Source organism: Brachyhypopomus gauderio, chromosome 10 (assembly GCF_052324685.1).
Source record: "Brachyhypopomus gauderio isolate BG-103 chromosome 10, BGAUD_0.2, whole genome shotgun sequence".
In the NCBI taxonomy this organism is placed as follows: Eukaryota; Metazoa; Chordata; class Actinopteri; order Gymnotiformes; family Hypopomidae; genus Brachyhypopomus; species Brachyhypopomus gauderio.
In genome coordinates this window covers 9,434,765-9,457,819 of record NC_135220.1, presented here as the reverse complement: position 1 = coordinate 9,457,819, position 23,055 = coordinate 9,434,765, and the positions used below count along the sequence as shown (strand labels likewise).

General features: G+C 46.8%; 1 protein-coding gene across 2 annotated transcripts in view; it reads right to left on the bottom strand.

Annotated features, from left to right (window-relative positions):
• clmpa (CXADR like membrane protein a) overlaps window positions 1-23,055 on the bottom strand; it is a 39,943-nt gene that overhangs the window by 5,525 nt on the left and 11,363 nt on the right. The window contains exons 2-3 of one of the 2 annotated variants that reach the window (XM_077019293.1): window positions 3,623-3,777; window positions 2,545-2,743 (exon numbers count right to left, since the gene is read on the bottom strand). In XM_077019293.1, the coding sequence (XP_076875408.1) occupies window positions 2,545-2,743; window positions 3,623-3,777 (354 nt within the window). Of the gene's footprint in view, window positions 1-2,544; window positions 2,744-3,622; window positions 3,781-23,055 lie in introns of both variants that reach the window. The other variant, XM_077019291.1, reaches the window with a different exon arrangement.

Genomic DNA, 23,055 nt, shown 5'->3' with positions numbered 1-23,055 from the left:
CTAGTGCACATGGAACTGCAGGAGACACGTGCACACCACGCTAGTGCACATGGTGCTGCAGGACACACGTGCACACCACGCTAGTGCACATGGAGCTGCAGGACACACGTGCACACCACGCTAGTGCACATGGAGCTGCAGGACACACGTGCACACCACGCTAGTGCACATGGTGCTGCAGGACACACATGCACACCACGCGAGTGCACATGGTGCTACAGGACATACGTGCACACCACGCTAGTGCACATGGAGCTGCAGGACACACGTGCACACCACACTAGTGCACATGGTGCTGCAGGACACACGTGCACACCACGTTAGTGCACATGGAGCTGTAGGAGACATGTGCACACCACGCTAGTGCACATGGTGCTACAGGACACACGTGCACACCACACTAGTGCACATTGTGCTGCAGGACACACGTGCACACCACACTAGTGCACATTGTGCTGCAGGACACACGTGCACACCACGCTAGTGCACATGGAGCTGTAGGAGACACGTACACACCACGCTAGTGCACATGGTGCTACCAGACACGCTGCAAACACTCAGCAATAGTGTGTTTGCAGCTCATGTTTGCAGCAGCATGTGATTTACAGTTCAACGTAACGCGGGTCATGTGGTAAGAGTTCCTTCATGTTTAGTCCTCTCCTCATACTCAAATTTCCCTGCAGTCAGATATTTTTCACTGTAATGTAAATGACACACAGATCTCAGTATTTGGTCCATCAAAGTTCTGCCTCATACTGACACACTCGGGTCCTCCAGAGCTGCTCTGGCGCGTTGCAACACCATGCGACGTGGAAACATGTCTGTACTCTCTACGCTGGCATTGTAAGGCTACTCTGAGTGTGAGAAAAGAGTTAATGAAAAGAATGATCAGTGTTATGGTTATACATATATTAATATGTAGTGTTAACAAGAGCAGACAGATCCGTAGAGAACAAGTCCACATGCACCTGTCTGCTGTTGAGCACCTGTGCAAACGGACCTGCGCTGTGACTCATGAGAGTCATTTAGTGCTCCGTAGTTTTGTAGAGGCCATTTACTACGAGATTGTAAATGACCTCCACCTTTATCATTAGCCTGGGCTTTATTACCAATCAACAGCCAAACCCCCACCTACCCAGCAGCCCCTGCACTACAGCCGCGACGTCCGCGCTAGCCCGCCAGTTTCTGCTGAGTGGGGAGAACGGAGCCAGGCTCTCTCTGCAGGACGTAATTAGAGGAGTGGAGCAGGCCGGTGGGGGCCCCTCCATCTTGTACCACTGTCAGGACCACTTACACTGCTCTGAGGAGGCGGCCAGTCTGGGGCGTCCGCCAAGGCCATTATCTCCGTGTTGAGCAAGACAAATGCTAATGCTCGTCCCTACCCGAATCGAAAGTGTCGTTGAAAACGCTGCGGGCAATTTGTACAAATGTATGCGTAAATTAATGGTTGGGGGAGGGGGGGACTTAAAACATCTTTATAGAGGATAGGGAGCTTGGGGGGGGTGCAACTATGCTGCAGGACCAATGAGAGGAGTCAGCAGTCCTCCCTGCACGCTGCACCTCAACACACCCCGCTGATGTTTACAGCGCTGCTCAAAACCCTTTGTTCCACTTCATCTACCACTACATCTCTGGAAGCGAGAAACTGTAGCCCACAAAAGCCAATGAGAATATGATATGCATTACCATCACGATGTTCCATCATCGTCATGACTACTGTTCATCCATCCATCCCAGCCAAACGCTGGGTGACATTCCTCTGCCACACAAGGGGCACAGACAGTGCCAGGATGCCAAGAGACAATATCCCAGTGTTATTTTTGGCCTGAGGACTAAGAGACAGAAGCATCTGTCATGTCCTTCTCGGTGCAGGGGCCCAGAGGACGTGGGTGAAGATGTGGGCGGAGACTGCACACTCACCCAGCACTAGAGGACGTGGGTGAAGATGTGGGCGGAGACTGCACACTCACCCAGCACTAGAGGACATGGGTGAAGATGTGGGCGGAGACTCACCCAGCACTAGAGGACGTGGGTGAAGATGTGGGCGGAGACTCAACCCAGCACTAGAGGACGTGGGTGAAGATGTGGGCGGAGACTCACCCAGCACTAGAGGACGTGGGTGAAGATGTGGCCGGAGACTCACCCAGCACTAGAGGACATGGGTGAAGATGTGGGCGGAGACTCACCCAGCACTAGAGGACGTGGGTGAAGATGTGGGCGGAGACTGCACACTCACCCAGCACTAGAGGACGTGGGTGAAGATGTGGCCGGAGATTCACCCAGCACTAGAGGACATGGGTGAAGATGTGGGCGGAGACTCACCCAGCATTAGAGGACGTGGGTGAAGATGTGGGCGGAGACTCACCCAGCACTAGAGGACGTGGGTGAAGATGTGGGCGGAGACTCACCCAGCACTAGAGGACGTGGGTGAAGATGTGGGTGGAGACTCACCCAGCACTAGAGGATGTGGGTGAAGATGTGGGCGGAGACTCACCCAGCACTAGAGGACGTGGGTGAAGATGTGGGCGGAGCCTGCACACTCACCCAGCACTATGAGGTTGACCGTGTTCCAGTGGTACTTCCCTCCGTTCTTGACCTTGCAGCTGTACTCGCCCGAGTCACCCAGCGAGAGGTCAGTGATGGTCAGGGAGGCGTCGCCCTTCAGGTAGTCGCCAGCCAGGCTGAAGCGGCTCGACTCGCCCTCGTTGGGGTCGTAGATCCGCCCCGCAAAGTACGTGATCACCTGGTGGGAGGAACACCAGCAAAAGGGTCTGTGGTTGGCATGGTCTGTTCAGGAGGATGGCACAGGAGGGGCGGAGCATGGCACGGGATGGGCGGGGCATGGCACAGGATGGGTGGAGCATGGCACTGGGTGGGCGGAGCAATGCTTGCAGTGATGTGGAGTGGACATGTCTAACCTGCATGGCTGGTAGTGGGTGTGGGCGAAAAGCTCATACCACGATGAATCATGCGATGGTGTTCCAAGTGTTGGGTAATGTTTGAGTTCTTGAGTAACAGCCAAAACACCACATATAATATCACAGTGATTTTAACCAAGTAAGGTTCTTTGTGGGTTTTATAGTCCTATAACCCTGATTGATCTTTACTGGTGTTTGAAATCTCAAAAAAATTATGTCCATACTTCAACACATGGGATTTTGTTTTATTTTTTAACTGACATGCAAGTTCTCCTGTCTGTGAAATTTCACTTTGAACAGTACAGAAATCAGAGCAAAACATGGCAGGAGTCTTCTGAGCTGCAGGTAGAGTCCTGGACCCAGTCCACCTGGTGAAGTGTGTCAGATGGACCCTCAGGGACCAACTTGGGCACAAACCAGATCCAAATGAAAACACTTGCACACTTGCCAATTCCACATCGTAAAATCATAAAAATAACAGGACAGGTAAGTGTGCAAGTGTAAGAAATAACAGGAGAAATCTAAAAAACAAAGCAGATAACAAGGATGGATGTTTATACCCGAAACACGTGGATGTTTCAATTTAGCGAGAGGTCGTTATGCTCATAAGCATCTTCATGGTGAGTGTCACTCTCATGAGGTGATCGGTTTATGATTGTGTTCTGGGGGAGGGGCCAGTGATAGGGTGGGCGGGACCATCTCACCACTTTCTGCTTGGCGTTTGGTTTGATCAGCAGCCACTCGATGTCCAGCAGAGAGGTGTCGGCCTGCCAGAGCTGGTGATGGCAGGGCAGTGTGGCGTTGTCACCCACCACACGCTTCATCTCTGTCTGCCCACTTACACGCAACACACCCAACACTGCTGTGAAGGACAGAGGGAGAGAGAGGGAGGGAAAGAGAGGGAGAGAGAGAAAGGGAGAGAGAGAGAGAGAGAGAGAGAGAGAGAGAGAGAGAGAGAGAGAGGGTGGGAATGTAAGAGAGGACAGAGAAATGGGGCAAAATGTAGAGAGGGAGACAGAGAAAGGGGGAAGATAGGTTGGGAGTGAAACAGAGAGAAAGCAAAGGGGAGAGAGACTTTGAATTTTAATATGATTCCTTTCAAATCTCCTCAACACCCCAGTGGTCTATCACCTCCAACCACCACTGCTTAACATACAAGACACAGAGGTTTGAAGAACATACATTAATATTTAATTCAATAGTCTTCATATCATTGATTAATTTGAAATGTATTTGAAATGAATGCAAATTTCACTCCAAGGGATACAGAGGCGTTTCATTCACAACCAAAACACAGAACTCCACCATGAGGATTTCAGTCTCTGGTCTAGAGCAGACATGGGCAGGAAGGACAATCTCTACTCCCACCTCTACTTCAACCTCTACTTCAACCTCTACTCTCACCTCTACTCTCACCTGTATTTCCACCTCTACTCCCACCTCTACTACCACCTCTACTCCCACCTCTACTCCAAACTTTACTCCCACCTCTACTCCCACCTGTATTTCCACCTCTACTCCCACCTCTACTACCACCTCTACTCCCACCTCTACTCCAAACTTTACTCCCACCTCTACACCAACCTCTACTCCCACCTCTACTCTCACCTGTATTTCCACCTCTACTCCCACCTCTACTACCACCTCTACTCTCACCTCTACACCAACCTCTACTCCCACCTGTATTTCCACCTCTACTCCCACCTCTACTACCACCTCTACTCCCACCTGTATTTCCACCTCTACTCTCACCTCTACTCCCACCTCTACTCCCACCTGTATTTCCACCTCTACTCTCACCTCTACTCCCACCTCTACTCCCACCTGTATTTCCACCTCTACTCCCACCTCTACTCCCACCTCTACTCCCACCTGTATTTCCACCTCTACTCCCACCTCTACTCTCACCTGTATTTCCACCTCTACTCCCACCTCTACTACCACCTCTACTCTCACCTCTACACCAACCTCTACTCCCACCTCTACTCCCACCTGTATTTCCACCTCTACTCCCACCTCTACTCCCACCACTACTCCCACCTGTATTTCCACCTCTACTGTCACCTGTATTTCCACCTCTACTCCCACCGCTACACTCACCTCTACTCTCACCTCTACTCTCACCTCTACACTCACCTCTACACTCACCTCTACTCTCACCTCTACCACCCCTGGCTCATATATGTCTGTCACTACCACCCTGTGAATTACTTTACTCTCCACTGCAAATGCAGCTCTATTTTAGAGAGAGAGAGAGAGAAAGAGAAAGAAAGAAAGAAAGAAAGAAAGAAAGTGGGATGAGAGCGGGGCAGTATGTGCCACATGGACAAGTGGGACCAAACAACTAATGGGCTTGGACTGGACTTCATGTCAGATACCAGCGGTGCTGCCTGGTCGGGGGCATTAGAGATGGCCATCTCAGTTATTTGCTGTGACTCTGGTCTCGGTGAAGCGCCTGGTACACCACAGTCTGGAGATCAGAGGCTCACATCCGGCTTCATATTAATACTGTGATCATCAGGAACTGGAAACAACCGGAGCTGCACTTGATAGGAAGACCAACCAGAGCACACCTGTCCACGTCTCACCTGTCCATGTCTCACCTGTCCATGTCTCACCTGTCCACGTCTCCCACCATCGTGGAGAGAAGGGTTTTCCCAAATGACTCCAATCCTCCAACAATCACTTCAATACCATAAGATACAGTGATTAGTAGAGTATTGAAGTGCTGGTTGAACGTACACTTCTATCACACCTCAGCATGTTCTGGTCATACTATTTACAATCCCACAATCCCTTGTGCTGTGACCCTCTAAATCATGTATATAACCCCCATTTGTGGTTGAGGTGACCTTGTGCATCAGTGCGCGTGAGCTGTTTAGAGCTTCTTGAGCCCTGAGCCAATACCAGCTTTCATTTCCCAGCAGCCATAATGTACTATGGCCTGGACTGCTGTATGCAATTAGAGGCAGCCAGTGTAAAGAGAATAGGATCATTGCTAACGATTGTTCAATCAAGGCCTAATTACATTAACCTGAGTGACGTTCAAAAGCTGTACGGTGACAGGCAGATAAAACCAGAATTCTTTAGGGACATAATGGCTCTGCTTCTAAGATGTGTGTCCATGTGTGTATGTGTGTGTGTGTGTGTGTGTGTGTGTGTGTGTGTGTGTGTGTGTGTGTGTTGCAGGGTGGCTTCTCATGTCAATTACCAGCAGAAGTCACTGGTCAGCACAAAGGTTCTGTGGGCCAACTCGTTCCCAAAATCTTCTGGCTGTTTAGTGAAGTCTTTCTAAGCCTCTTTGTCAGTATTCACTTAGCAATGTAAGCTTAAAGTTGAAAAACAGCAGACCAAATCTTACAGTTAAATGCAGACACCTTACTTGGCTAATGAGGGCTTAGGAGATTAAAAACATGTGAGTAGGTGTTTGGTCAGTCATGTATGTGGTGTTATGGCAGGACAAATATATATATATATATATATATATATATATATATATATATATATATATATATATATATATATATATATATATATATATATATATATATATATATACATATATACACACACACACACACACACATACATACATATACATATTAGCTCTTTAGCTCTTTTAGCAAAAGGCAAAATGTTGGCATGACATCAGTTTCAGTAAGGAGTAGATATATGAACAGTGTCCCTCTCACTGGATGTTCCCAGCATCTATTACACAGTAATGTCAGCTAAGTGGGTTAAGTGTAGAGTGGCTAATCTAAAATGAGATCGAGCCTATTCAGGTGGAGTCTGTGGGGGGCAGTGATGATATAGGGCACATTAGAAATAATTAGTGTGAGGAATCACTCTAAAAGACTAAAGATAAAATCAAATCTATTCTCGCCTCCATTGCCTCCCGGCAGAAGCTGAATGGATATCGTCTGTCACACATAACGGAGATGGAGAAGATTTTTTTTGTCTTAGTATGAAGAGCAAGAAAGGCACGCCAGACCAGAACAGGGAGGATTTATGGTGGATGCGTCTGAGGTTTTGAAAAAATTATGTAGACAAGATCATGTTATTGTCTAAATGGAAAGATCTTACCATAAATGTTCCTGAAACGTCTGTTGTGTCTGTGGATTGATTTGCTGTTGCTTTTAAGGTTTAACAGGTGATAATGAAGCCGTCATGTTTCTGACTACAGGGTATAAAAGTATCATCTTCCTTTCTTCTTTTCTGTCTGTCCCCGTGCCTTTCATCCATCGCTCTTAGTCATCACTATGTTGTTCTCTCTCTCTCTCTCTCTCTCTCTCTCTCTCTCTCTCTCTCTCTCTCTCTCTCTCTCTCTCTCTCTCTCTCTCTCTCTCTCTCTCTCTCTCTCTCTCTCTCTCTTCCCCCTCAGACAGTGATGAACTACAGCCTGTGACCCTCTGGTCCCATTCAAGACCCCAGGAGTCTCTGGATGGAGATAAGACAAAAAAGTGGGTGTGTGAATATGTGTGGATGTGTGACTGTATGTGTGCATGTGCATACATGCTCTTTAACAGTAGGAAGAATGAAAGCTTATTGGTAAGGAGTGCATTTCCATGAACAGGCCCTAGGGGGAGCTGTGCTCTAGTAAATTCTTTTGACCACACATCCGCACCGTCTTATTATAGTACGGGTACAGTTAGCAATCAGGTCCACACTCTTCCAGCTGTCTGAAGTCACAGTGCATATTCTTGTCAGGACACTGCACGAGCACCCAGATCTTCCGACCAGAGAGAGTGCTGATCTCAAACCTAGTGCCACTACATCGAACAGGCAAAGAAAGGAGGGAAAACGCGAGCTGTGCTCCTTTCTGCTGCGATCTAATATTTCGCTTGGCCTCCTGTAGTCTTGTGTGCTCTGTGTTGGGAGTTCACCGCTTCTCCACTCAGCAAATCAGGTTGTGGAGGTCTGAGGCAAGGGAGATCTTTGCTTTACTTTGTTTAGTTTACCGATTGTTGTACAGGTTTGGATGGCTTAGCATATGGAAACAAACCTCTGTGCGTGTGTGTGTGTGTGTGTGTGTGTGTGTGTGTGTGTGTGTTCTGTGTGTAGTTGCAGATGCCGACTGAGCTGAAAATACTTTCTCACAAGCTATATCTACATACTGCAGCCACACAGTGAACAACATTAACACCCTTTAAATCACCCTCATCCACCAGCACCACCCATGAAATACACCAGAGCCCCAGACCGAGAACCCCATAATTTACATTTACATTTATGACATCTTATCCAGAGTGACTTACAAAGTGCTTTGCATCTGATCACAGAATTCATCCTAGATAGTAGCATAGATGGGTCAGAATTCAAGATACCATTGAGTCAAGACTACTACTAAACTACAGGAGTCAATGTCATTACATTGCAAGTTAAACGTTTACCAAGAAGCACAAATATAGACAGATATATAATTTAAGAACAACGGCAAGTGCCATCTGTTGATTTAGTACTCTTTTAAGAACTAGAGCTCCAGACTGAGAACCCCATCACCAGTGCCCCAGACTGAGAACCCCATCACCAGAGCCCCAGATTGAGAACCCCATCACCAGAGACCCAAACTGAGAACCTCATCTCCAGAGCCCCAGACTGAGAACCCCATCACCAGAGCCCCAGATGGGGCTTTAAAGCATATTCCATTTCATGAGATTACACATCGAACATCTACCAAATAAAGGATTAACTGGTGGAGAAAGAAATGTAAAAAATCCCCCCCCAAAGGCTTCTGGGCGTGACAGGAAGGAAATCGTTTCAAAGGCAATCAAGAAAAAAATATAATAAGTGTATTTCCTTGAGTTATACAGAATATCTAAACCACATACAGTTGTGATCAAATTTATTCAACCCCCACTGAAATAAAGTGTTTTGGCCAGTTTGATTTTGATCATTTCAGTCATCTTATTTACAATTATATCAAAGAGGCACTTATAAATTAGACAAACATAACATAATATTTATGATGGAATAACCACAAATGTCTTTACTGTGCTCACATCATTATCAGTTTTATTCAACCCCCTAGTGACATTATTTTTTAGTACTTAGTACAACATCCTTTTCCAGTTATGACAGCTTTCAAGCGTGAAGCATAGCTTGACACAAGTGTCTTGCAGCGACCTATGGGTATCTTAGCCCATTCTTCATGGGCAAAAGCCTCCAGTTCAGTCACATTCTTAAGCTTGCGCACTGCAACTGCCTTCTTTAGGTCCCACCAGAGGTTCTCAATTGGATTTAAGTCTGGTGATTGCGATGGCCACTCTAGAATGTTCCAGCCTTTCATGTTCAACCATGCTCTAGTGGACTTGGATGTGTGCTTCGGATCATTGTCCTGTTGGAAGGTCCAACGTCTCCCAAGCCGCAGGTTTGTGACTGACTCCATCACATTTTCCTCCAAGATCTCCTGGTACTGAAGGGAATTCATGGTACCCTGCACACGTTGAAGCTTTCCTGTACCATTAGAAGCAAAACAGCCCCAAAGCATAATTGACCCCCCGCCATGCTTCACAGTAGGCAAGGTGTTCTTTTGTTCATAAGCCTGGTTCTTCCTTCTCCAAACATAGCGCTGGTCCATTGTCCCAAACAGTTCTAATTTAGTTTCATCTGACCACAGTACACTGTTCCAAAACCTTTGTGGCTTGTCCACATGACTTTTGGCATACTGCAGTCGACTTTTCTTGTTCTTTGGAGTCAGCAAGGGGGTGCGTCTGGGCGTTCTGGCATGGAGGTCTTCGTTATGCAGTGCGCGCCTTATTGTCTGAGCTGAAACTTCAGTGCCCACATCTGACAGGTCTTTTTTCAGTTCCTTAGCAGTCACGTGGGGATTTTTCTCCACATTACGCTTCAGGTAGCGCACAGCAGTCGCGGTCAGGATCTTCTTTCTGCCACGACCAGGTAACGTTTCCACTGTGCCCTTTAACTTGAACTTGCGAATGATACTTCCGATAGTGTCTCTTGGAATATTTAACAACTTCGCAATCTTTTTATATCCATTGCCATTCTTGTGAAGAGCAATAACCTCTTCTCTTGTCTTCTGGGACCATTCTCTTGCCTTCACCATGCTTGGAAACACACCAGTAGATGTCTAGAAGGAGCTGAGTATCACAGTCCTTTTAAATCTGCCTAATTGGTGCTTATCATGCTTGATTGCTGCTCGTTGACATCCACAGATGTTTTCAATACCTGATGGAAAACACTGGAATGAACCTCTGTTCTTAGGAGTGGTAGTCGTAAAGGGGTTGAATAATTGTGTCAATGAAGAAATCACAAAAAGGCCATTTAATACTTTATGACAAAAAAAAATGATGCTATCTTAGTTGCATTTAGTTCTTTAACAAGTCCTTGTAAGATTTCATTATGAACACAATTACAAATGTGCACTGAATTCCATAAAACCCTTCGCAGCATTGGGGGTTGAATAAATTTGATCACAACTGTACTATATGTATTCTAAGTGAATGGAATCTAAGTGAATTCCACGTCATAGAATCAAACAGCAGTTCTTACAGTGACGGGGGACTTGAAAAAGAAACATTTAATGCTGCTGGACTTTATTTATTTTTTAATATAATTATTGTTTTGTTCAATTATTAATTGACAAACATATCATCTGCTGTGCTCAATCTTGGCCAAAGCAATGACAATTAGGCTTCTTGACTTTTCTTGATCAAATATTCCACGAGGTCTTGTTTGCATCCGGCCTGCTGAGCTAACGTTATGAATATTTCTGCCTCCATTAAAATCAAAGCCTTTCGTTACAAGTGTCTGCAGGCTCCACTTTGAAGGTAGGACGACTCCCATAATCCTTTGCTGTCACAGAGGAGGCCCCTCCCCCTTCACACCCTCACAGCGCAGATGACAACCTTCAACACAAATGCCGACCTGGTGGATAAGTTCTCTAGGAGGCGTCTAATCAGCTGTCTTGGTAAAGACAGAAAAACAAGGGCAGAATGATAGCATAGAGATTTACTGACAACTGACTTCATCTCCGCCTCTTTGGTTGTCCCCTATCTAAGCCTACCAACGGGCAACATTGAATTCCTGAACACTTGTTAAATGCGTGAGATAATATCTGCTGAAGGAAAAGAGATGAGGAAAATCTATATTCCCTTTTTTCTGACTGCAGCCCCTCTGGAACCCGATGAACTCTCGCACTGTGCCTCATTTGAACTCGGGCTGCTGCCGGTCTGAGACGGATTTTTTTGTCCCGCGTAGATGATCAAACGCTTCAGTGGCACTGGAGAATGCTGAGGGCCACACGACCACGGGAACCACGAGAGGTGATGTCGATACGAACTGCCATTTAAACAGACCGCACGCCTCCGTCGGGGCGACGTGGGACGCCGCTGCTCTCTGTGATCCGTCACACGGCGTGTGATGGATGATCTCCCATCATCACCAGAGCCATCCCTGTTTGGAGATAACAGCCGGCAGCCGTGGCGTGCTTGTTAATCTGCGGCTGGACGAGTCATTTCCCTGTGGCCCTGTGTAATGGGCTCCATCCAACCACTGGCAGCCAGGCACCCAGGAGCCAGTGAGTGGGAGTGAAGGTCCACACACTGGGGCCCCCACAGGCATGGCACGCACCCCAGAGGGAAGCACACCCCCCCGGGCATCTCCACAGGGCAGAGCCACGATGCCAACATGGCTGGGTTGATCCTGGCATTTGTGCCAAGCCTTCAGTATATTCCACACACACACACACACACACACACACACACACACACACACACACACACACACACACACACACACACACACACACACACACACACACACACATACAGATGCACCTGTCTAGCTGTATCCTTTTAATGAGAAAGGCGCTGTGTGGGGGAGGGGCTGGGACGGACCGCAGTCCCCCCAGAACAAACCCCAGCGGAGTTCCAGTCTCCAAACCCGTTCAGCGCCAGAAAAAGCAGCCAGTGTTGCAATATTGACACAATCCAGGCGTGAGACTACCCATCTCCTCTAAGGGCTGCTTAGAAAAAAGCAACCTGCAAATGAACAGTGTAAATATGTACACTAACTTGACATAGCAGTTCGGCGTCTGTCCAGTGAGGACCCTGGAGTGTTGGCTGCATTTTGGTGAGACAGAACAAAGGAAAATTCATCAGTGGAGGCAAGAATCACTGGGTGAGGAAACATGGAAACCAGCAGAGAGCCTGACAGAGATTCAAAGTGCTGAGAGCTGAGAGCACGCCGCCCGCTTCCTGCATTGGGAAACACACTGAAGCATCGTTATGTGTGACAGAGGCGCTACACAAATGAACAAATATATGATGACTATGAAGCTTTTAAGGAAGCAGATTGCAGCACTGCAGGCTGGCAGAATCTTCTCAGTTCCAGTCAACAAAACCCACCATCGCTGGTCACGCGCCTGTATGATATTACAGCTCCTGCAGCTCTGTACAGAAGCACCAGGCCTTCATTACTGAACTCCAACAGCATGTTTCTAATGGTGCTCACGCCAACAGTATACAAAACATGGAATTCCCATAAAATTGATTTCCCGAGAACTTTCCCCCTTCTCTAAGAGCCGAGGAAAAAAGAAGAGAAACAAACACTTTACAGTCAATAACGATGCTCTTTTGCTGCAATTGCAATCAATGGTGAAACATTTCTATCAATCGTTGACATAAACATTAGCGCAGAGCGCGTGGGGGGAACTGATGTCTGTGCCTGCAGCCGCACTGTGTACACTGTGGCCTCTGGCCACTGCTTCAGTACTGACCGCTGTAAATCAATACACAATACACTTCTGCTACAGCCCGGTCCATTTTGCTGCAATTTGCAACTTTTATGCCCATTAGGTGGAAAATATAGCTGAGTACAGCGGAGGGCGGAAGAGGTGAAATGCATCTTTGTCTTCCTGCATCCAGTGCTGACTACTCCAGAGCACAACCCAGCATATACAACACCTGAAATACTGCATACCTCATATCCTTGTTTACTTCCTTTTCATTAAATGAAATTGAACAGCCTGGAGGTTACACAACATTCCCCAGTGTTGTGTGTGGTTTTTTAATTCGGTTTTTTTGTTAGTTTTTTTTGGGAGGGGGCTGAAGGAAAATAAAAAGTATGAATGAATTCCAAAAGTCACTGGTGTGTAACATGGTTAACTAAAAGAGAAGCCATTAAGTCTACACACACAATAAATGCAATAAAGTCTAACGGTACATACTGTTAGAAACTGTGGTTAGGATCCTTCATTTGGACCAGATGCCAGCACACAGTTCTGAAGGCATAGATGATGGGATGGCGTTGAGTAACTGAACCCGAGCTTACCACTTCAACGACAGCCACAATTTGTCATGCGTTTTTCACCAGCGCAGGGTGCGGACCAGAGGCACCGTCTGGGGCTGGAAGAGGGATTAAGTGTCGAAACAACCGCACCGCTGAACGCCAAGCATTCCACGTGTTAATTAAAGCCAGATTTTCACTAGCGTCGCTCTTAGTTTGGAGCAAGCACGGAGCCGGAGGAGACAGGCACAGTTACTGCGCTGAACCTAGCGGAGAAACACAGAGCTGTTCAACAAATCACCACTGATATGGTGGCCTGGAATTTGCAGAATGATTCTGCAAAGACAAACCACTAAAATAAAAGACAGAGAGATTGTGCTTTTCTTATAGAATAGCAGACATTTAACTGCTTTCTGCATAAACCCCCCTGAACAGTTCAGTAAAGCTGAATCATGAGAGTCAGTGTAAAATATTCAGCTCGTGCCCAGACGTTTTTACTGCATCTCTGGAATCCAGTTGAGTCAGCTCTCGCCGAGCTCCTAATCGCCGGAGAAAATTAACCATCATCAGTTGCTTCTGCTGTAGCAGTTAATACTTTCCACTGGACAAAGAGAGCAGTGCTTGGAGTACACATGCTGGAAACTGTGGGTCAGGAGCCTGAGGATCACTGCTCAAGCTTCTGCGGCAGATGGCAGACGCTGGTTAAAGCTGCTCCTCTCCCAGCATCTCAACACCCTTCCAGGATCTTAGGGTGACAAACAAACACACGGGATTGTCTGTTTCCCCATTCACCAGTCATGACCTTCATAAGGAGACACTCTATTCCAATGGAAAAAACATTGAAAAGAACTCGACAGGGAGCTGAACTGACAACACGCATCACATTATTGCAAACCTACATTGATTCCTTTGCCAAGACACTTTAGCGCAGTGTAAGTCCCAGTGGTATAGCCTGTGTCATTGATCCTAGTAATTACATTACCATTGAGAATGGCTTGCCTGAACTCAGATGTCCATTGACCCTTCCCACCTCCCTCAGTGTAGATGACAGAATATTTCAGACTGCAAAATTGTTGTAAATCTTTGTGCATAAGCGTGAGAGACAAAAACCAGAGCAAGAGTGGGAGTCAAATATAAAAAACGCAACTGCAGGAGGCTGTGTGGGTGGAGATGGAGGGGTGGAGGAGATGGAGGAGGTGGAAGGGTGGAGGAAGTGGAGGGGGTATAGGAGATGGAGGAGGTGGAGGGGTGGAGGAAGTGGAGGAGGTGTAGGAGATGGAGGAGGTGGAGGGGATGGAGGGGTGGAAGGGTGGAGGAAGTGGAGGGGGTATAGGAGATGGAGGAGGTGGAGGGGTGGAGGAAGTGGAGGAGGTGTAGGAGATGGAGGAGGTGGAGGGGATGGAGGGGTGGAAGGGTGGAGGAAGTGGAGGGGGTATAGGAGATGGAGGAGGTGGAGGGGTGGAGGAAGTGGAGGAGGTGTAGGAGATGGAGGAGGTGGAGGGGATGGAGGGGTGGAAGGGTGGAGGAAGTGGAGGGGGTATAGGAGATGGAGGAGGTGGAAGGGTGGAGGGGATGGAGGAGATGTAGGGGTGGAGGAGATGTAGGGATGGAGGAGATGGAGGAGGTTGAGAGGGTGGAGGGGTGGAGGGAGTGGAGCAGATGGAGGGGATGGAGAGGGTGGGTGGACTGGAAGCAGATGAATGAGACTCGCCTGTTAAGACGTCTCTGGACTGGTGCTGTAGTTCCTACAGTTACATACAAACAATGAGAAGAGGAAGTGGGCCAAAAGTCTCTTCTCCCATCTGGGTCAGAGCCACAATGAAGCCCCTCCAGGGCTCTGAGGAGTAGCCTTTCTGCCTCCAGCGCCAATGGTTTGGAGAACACTTCCACACTTTCCTAATGCATTGGCTTTGCTGTACTGTATGCAGCATTAAGGAACAAGACACGCTGTCTGAATGGAGAACTGTAGGAATATCCCCACTGCTGCAGAGCCGTGAGAGCTGTGGATATAATGATGTTTATGAATGTGTCGATCATAACAGGAGGGCGAGTGTGATGGCTACAACTCCATTACTTTGCCATCCTCATAACACACACACACACACACACACACACACACACACACACACACACACACACACACACACACACACACACAGCTTCTTTTATCTTGCTGGGGTTTCGGAGTACCAGTCGAGCACTCAAGACATTACTGAGCCTCAAATGTAATCAATGTGCCACCCCTTTTAGCTCTGAGAGCCCTCAAGTCCTAAATAAATGGATTTTCTTCTCACAGCAGAGTGTAAAATCTCATTTCTGTTCAGGCATGTCGAATGTTTCACCCACTGTCTATTCCTTTTAACTAGAAGGGAGAGAAGTGTATTGAAAGACAAGACAGGCAATGGGAACACCAGGTTGGCTTCCAGTTTGACATTTGTTGAGTGCAGACATTTTGTTTGTAGTGAGATCATAGGGATCCTGAAACATCAGCCTAATGTAAAAGGTGCAGTGTGTTTTAAACACTCCCTTGATTGAGATCAAGATCTTGATTGTGTCCATTAAAATCTACTGATTCAGTGTTTTGTGTGTTGCTGAAACTGTTTTTGTTTAAGCTTTGGGGGCCTGTGCTATGTGACTTGAAAGTGTTTCAGCAAATATTCAGTGCATAAATCATATATTATGAAAATCATATATTATGAAACTGACCTTTAGTGTTAAGTGAAATGGACCAGCACGTCAATCCATTTACTAACTAACTTAGTCACGCAGCATTAAAGTCACTGAACTAAACGAAATATCATCTGTTGTTTCTCACAGAATTGTTTTGCTGATCTCACAGGATGAGAACAACAGCAAGAGGGGAACCACTGCAGTGGGGGAATGTTCCAGAAATAACCAACCTGCAAAGGTGTGTCACCATTTTCTGACCACCTGGCCAAACAGAGAACGAGAGTAAGAGAGAGAGAGAAAGAAAGAGAAAGACAGAAAGAGAGAGCAAAGAGAAGGAAACAAAAAAAAACTGCAAAAGAGAGGAGGTTTTCTATATAATGAAGGATCCTTCCACTGTGTCCTATCTAAAACAACATTCAGTGAGGTGATTTGCATTTTAAAGTTTCTATTCCACAACTGCCCTCACCAAAATCACAAACCAAGAAGCAAAAATGATGGTCCCTTAGGCGCTTAGGTGCTGCACGGGAACGTGTCCAAGCACAGAGCACAGACTCATCTCGGATGACAGGAGGGGGAGTTTGAGGTCAGGGACCACGATGGCTGTCAGCCCAACATCACCACCACAGCAGCGTCATTCAATTACCCTAAAACAGCCAAAGCATCTTTGCTCGGTGGCGCTGGTTAGAGTGGAAGCGACGGGCGGTGCGCACTGTCGCCACGGATCACACCACAGCACATTCCTGACACGCCGTCCGCCCTCGTGCTCCCCAAAATCAAACCGGGCTCAGCGCATCACAGACGAGGGCCGGATTTCTCAGCCCGGGGACGGGGCAGAGGGCAGAGAGAACGCGGTCGACCCGAGGAGGAGGGGGCTAGGCCTGTGTTGCACCTCCTCCTTGGCACAGAGTAGAGGACCAGCACAGACCTGCGAGGACCTCTGGCACTGAAGTTGGTCCGTGAGTGGCGCTGCCCCAGGCCCGTATGCAGATCCTGCTACACATGGTCAACTTGTGCAACGCTCGATTCAGGTCCTCGGTGAAACTCCACACCGCGGAGCACCCAGCACCCAGTACGCAGACGCTGCTCTACTGGCCGTCCCTTGTGGCGACCTGGCTTGCTTCACGCTGGCTGGGCCGCGTCCCTGGTGGCTGTCCAACGTCCGGCCGTGTGCTGAACGCAGTTCACCGCCCGTCTCCATCTGGCCCGCCAACCCCTCCAGGCCTGGTCCAACCTCATTAACTAAAAGGTGCTTTACTTGACCTACGAAAGCACTGCTGTTGTGTAGAAGCCTGTTCACACTTTGTCACAAGAACTCCGGCGAACCACAGAAAATGTATCCCAGAGAGTCGGGAACACTCATGCATGCTTTTTAGTTTTTTTTGAGGAGAGTCTTAGTTTTGTCTCTACTGGCCATTACACAGTGGAGATGGAGTAGTACACAGGAAGCAGTAATATGTAGATGAAAAGTGTTTCCATGGAATCTTTATGGGAGAAGTCAGAGGGAACAAACACTCAGTCTGGGACGTCTGGTCAAATGAGCTCACGCCATCATGGGAGTCAAAACTATTCACACCTCAGCATGGAGGCCATGGGCCACGTTTCTATTTAGGATAGTAATCATTCCACTTCCTCACTTCAGAAGTGCAGCTATAGGAGAGTTCTTCCTCTCAGCGCTAAGCGCTGTCAGCTTCATCGCTGGGTCTGAAGTAAACATCCACCAACACTGTGATATTCCAAATGTCAAAGGACTCTCACACAAAATTAATCTGTCTGCCACTCTGTCTCCAAGCTCGAACGTCAGCAGATTTATTAGCACTAAATAAGAGCCAGTGTAATTTGTGACTGACAAAAAGCATGATCCAGGACAGAATGTGCTTCTGAACTTTTCCTGACCCATCCTCCGAGGTGATTGATGAGGGCGCGTGTCATTTGGGTTTCACCCGTGCATCTGCCAGGAGTGTGAGGGAGATATGTGAGGAACAGCCCTCATAATCTAGGCTGCAGTCAGTGGCCTGACAGACAGATAAAAACCATCATTCAACAGAACGCTGTTGCCATTTCTACAAGATCTTACAGCCAAATAAAGGGCGATTAATGTTAATATTGTTAATCTTATTTGGATAAATCTGATGCTCAGGACCACAGAGTACCAAAAGCCTAAATGTGCCTTATAGTCTTGATAGGACAGTAAACATTCCAGTGGATTGTTTTGGATTCACTGAGGAGGGTCCTGACCTCACGAGATGCCACAGAGTTGTGTGAACTTGACACGTTCAATCTGCTGACCATATACAGGCAGTTTGTACAAATACTCCTTTAATGGCAGAAGAACACCAGGCCTTCTGGATAAAGGAAATCTGAGAACAAGATACTCTACAACTACATAAAAAAGCAATACAGTTAAAGTTTAAGCCCGTAAGTGGTTGCAGTGTCAACACAAGGGACTTCATTTCACACTAAAGAAGAGATGTGTAGAGATTAACCTTCATACACGTGAGATCTAATGCAGGTACAAAGGTAATATGAAAATTATGTCTCCATGGCCTCCTGTTGAGGCACATAAAGAAATCTCTCTCTGCGATCCTGAGGACCAAGTATTTTACTCAACGTCCCCTTAGGAAAGGATTTCCGGTGAAACATATTCAACACTGCACTTGCAATCACTGTTCGTAGTTTGAAAAATAAAGTAAGACTTCACGCAGTGTTGTGCAATATGGCATAATTGACTCTCCATCATATTTTGACAGCAGCATCTTATGCACTTCTAATGTATCATTAATGATTTTAGCATAAACAGAGTTCTTAAAAGAACAGCGTTTACACTGATAATGTGCCGGTGCGGTGATGAACAGAGCTTCCTTCGTGCCTTGAGCTGATATTTGTGCTGCAGTCCCCCACGAGCTCCTCTGAGCAAGACCACCACCGTAGCACCAACGCCAGCTTCTCCTGGGTCTCTTTGGTTGGAGTATTGAGTAATGGAACCCCCCTCTCCACCACCTCCGCCTACGCTCGCTCCACTGACCTGCGTTTATTACATGCGACCTCTGTATATTTCCTCAGCTGGGTAACCCCCTCCCCAACTAATGTTTGATTCATGCCACAATCAAAGGTCAACTTATCCATTCTCAATAACTCAATATTTAGGATCAAAATCTGGGGTCTATTAGTGACAAAGAAAAAAATGATAAATCACAAAAATGCAGAGGTGGCCAGTGAGTCATAAATAGTTTGTGTACTTCTTTGGCAAAACTTTGAATGAAACAACCCCCCCTCACCACATGTACTGCATTGCAGTATTGAGCCAGCAGCCTCAGGAAGCTGCAGGAAGAAATCAGAGCGATCGGAGCACAAACGTCCCTGTCCAAGCGAGGCAGCCACGCAGGAGGTGATTGTGGTGCAGGATGTACGCAGGAACAAGCTTGATCATGACAGCAGTCAGACATCCCTCCAAACCCCCAGCCAGCTGAATCCCAGCCAACTGAATCTCAGCCAATTTATGCAATGATTCCACTTACATATTCATCAAATATACTTTTAATATAAATATAAAATTGATTTTAGATTAGACAATAGATTTGTTACATATTTAGGGTACAGACATATTTTTAAATTTAAATGCGATTTGTATCACAGTACATGGTTTGCATTATAAATGCTTTTCATTTATAAACAGCTTACAAGTGACTTTTGACCTTTCTCTTTTGCCTTCTGTAGATTTAAATTGTATTAGTTGCTTCTGTTATGAAACCGTTCATTGCCAAAAGGAAGTGGTACTCTAGAATAGTCCTTGGTGCATTATTATAGTAAAAGGTCTCTTCCTCTCTGCAATATGTTCTCGACCTTCCCAGAGATGAGTGCCATATGAGGACTCACCTCATTTTTCTCCTACAACTCTATAAGGTCACCCATCACTTGCCCTCGAAAGGAGAGGAACCCGTGTTGTGGTCCTTGACCATTGGGACGATGGCCGCTGACACCACAGCCACTCCGTAGTCTCTGCTGCGTTTCCATGGAGGTATTCCAAGGCCTCCTGTCCTTGCTGCTGTGTAGTAAATACCATTAGTCACCTTGTATTTTAATCAGGGCTCTGAGATTGATAGTCACGACCTGCCGTGTTAACTGCAGTCATCTGTCAGAGCTCCGGGTGTTTCCTCCGCCATCAGCATGGCACATGGCGAAACTAGCCACCTCTGAATCCACAGGAGCTCCAAAACGTAGCAGCACGCTCTTCTATACGTCACCAGTGTGCACGCCAATCAGCTGGCCGTGGAGATGCATGGCTGATGCTGGAAGGGACTGGAGTTTTGCTCGTAGATCTTGTTGGTAGATCATGTCAGTCTTATCGGTGGTAAGATGCTGCGGTTGAGATTGTGTCTGCTTTGCCTGTTCACAGTGGACGATAGTGACTGCTGCATGTACGTTATATTTCGAAGGAAATATGAACATGTGGACACTGTATGGGGGAGAGTATTTTAAGCCTAAGGTGAGAGAAGCAGACAGATATATCCTCTTCTCATTAGTGAAGAGAGAGAGCAGGTTGGAAAAGTTCGAAGAGACAGCAATGCTTACAAAGACAACAGGGAGAGAACTGTAAAAAAGGACAGATAAAGTGAGTGAAAAAAGGCATGGAGGGAGGGAAAGAGAAAGCCGTTTTGATGGAATAGTTCCGTAATGTAATCAATGTCTGCTCTTCTGAATCTGTTGAAGCTGAAGGAATTGCCATGTGCCAGAGAATATGGCTACAGCTGTGTGCCAAGAATCACTGTCCCTCCTCCCTCTCTTTCTCTCTCTCTCTCTCTCTCTCTCTCTCTCTCTCTTCCTCTCAGTCTCTCTCTCTTCCTCCCTCTCTCCCTCTCTCTCTCCTCCTATCTCTCTCCCTCTCCTCTCTCTCTCTTCCTCTCGGTCTCTCTCTCTTCCTCCCTCTCTCCCTCTTCCTCCCTCTTCCTCTTTCCTCCTATCTCTCTCCCTCTCCTCTCTTCCTCTCTCTTCCTCTCTCTCCCTCTCTCTCCCTCTCTCTCTCCCTCTCACTGATTGCTGACAGCATCTGCTTCTTGTGGTCATGAGGTTGACTCCAGTACGGAGTGCCTCAGGGTTTTCTGCTAGGCATGTTCATTAAGATGAGCTTGTCTAGTTGCCTAATAAACCCACACACATCTCACCCCTGAAAACACTCCTCCAGGGAGCACGGGAGGCACAGCAAGAACTGCAATCCACTTGTCAAATGCAGTCTGCTAGGTGCACTTGTCTATGTCAGAAAGCATCACACAGATGAAGGTCAGGTCTTTGTTCAGTAAATGAGTGTTCAGTAAAGGAGTTACCACTTCTTAAGGAAATCATACTTAAATCATTCTATAGAGAGTAAGAAAGAGAGAGAGAGAGAGAGAGAGAGAGAGAGAGAGAGAGAGAGAGAGAGAGAGAGAGGTACCAAATCAGAGAGATTTGAGCATGTGATACATGCACAACAAGCTGTAAAGCATCACTGTACACACATTCACATTCTACACTGTCTAACAGTCACAGTGTTTAGGTTCACTCTGATCATCTTAGTGCTGTAATTCATCAATGGGAGGATGAGCAAACTCATTAAAGCTAAAGTGCACAAGACATATAGTGGACCACTGAGTTTAGCAGCAATTTCTCTTCTAGACTAATCTTCAAAGCTCTGAGAACTGGGGGGCTAGGGGCGTAAAAAGATAGAATTTACATGTCACTTTAAAAAATGCCCACGCAAGTGTAAACAGAAGAAAAAACTAGCCTCAAGACACAGTACTAGCCAAGGAATACTGTACATGACCCTTTATTATTTACTGGGAGAAAGATATGTGCTTACGGAAAGAAATAGTCATTCAAAACACTTATTTTCTATGCTGAAATCAATGGCAATTAAGATTAAGCACACATTGGTCAAGCAGTGCCGCTTCCGCTAGAATTTGTTTGCAAGCTTGCAGTGCATTAGCACAGGTTGCAGTCAGTGCTATAGAAGGTTCTGAGATAACAGTATCTGGGGACACATGAATCATACATCAGCACTGTGTCTGGTTGGTTTGTGTGGTTTCTCAGTGGAACTCAGCAAAAATTCCTCCCTCTCTCTCATTTCTGAACTCTGGCAGCAGAAAAAGGGGACCGGAGCCAATAGGGATGCTGGATGCTCGATTGAGGAGCACATGCAGTTGGTTGAAGGCGGCCGTCATGAAACCTGTTTTCGTGCTTTCTGGGAAGGAATGCCAGCCCTCAGTGAGTGGTGTGCCACCCATGGGCTAACAGAGCACCACAAAGCAATATATTCACCGGAGGGGATTATCCAATAGCATCAGCAGCGTCTCAGGGGCTTGCTGGAGATTGGCCTGGGCTTGACTCACTGCCAGAATACGCTTGTAAAACAAGACCCTTTGATGAACCATGGCAAGTTGAACAGAATGGAAACACTCCATATGGTCAAACAATGATCTCCAACATATGGCCCAACACCATTGGCCATTATGAACACCAAAGGCTAAAACCCTAAACAGATCTCGTAAAAACCGTTATTGCTAATCAGCGGGTTGAAACTGTCAACCAAATAGATTATCTCCATATGCAAAGACTTCAATTAAGACTCGGGAGTAAAAGTCTCAGAGTCCCTTTGAAATCAGGATGCGAAAAAGAAGAGGCAGAAGATTGCAGGGCTCCATTTTCCGTTGGTGCAGCCAAAGACAAAAAGCCAGTGTACTTGAATAAAGTGCCTTCATGCACAGCCTGGTGATGAATGCAGCTGTAGCCTTTCATTAGGATCACAGGGAAAATGAATCAAGTTGGGATCTTGAACTTCAGAAGAGGCATTCAGACAGATTGGGAAACAGAAACGGCAGCTCTGAAATGAGTTATCTACTCATAATCCAACTCCTAACACATTGCATAGCTGCTAACTCAAATAACCCCGTTTTATTATACGGAAGCGAAAAACGGGAGGTTAGGCGAGTATTTTTATCAAAGCTCTAAGATCTGAAAATTCAACACAGCATCACAAATGACGTGAGGAGCCTAAACTGGGGTTGGAGCTCCGGGGAGAAGCAGTGAAGCTTCATACACCTGCAGCTGCTTTTTAGCATGTGCATTTATAGAAGCAGGACTTCTAAAAATGGCAAACGGAAAGATGACAAAATCAACGCTCATGTGGAATGCTGCGTGCGTGTTGCTGTCCTTCCTACCTGCTCTGAGGCCTCCTAACCAGCTTCTATGCTAA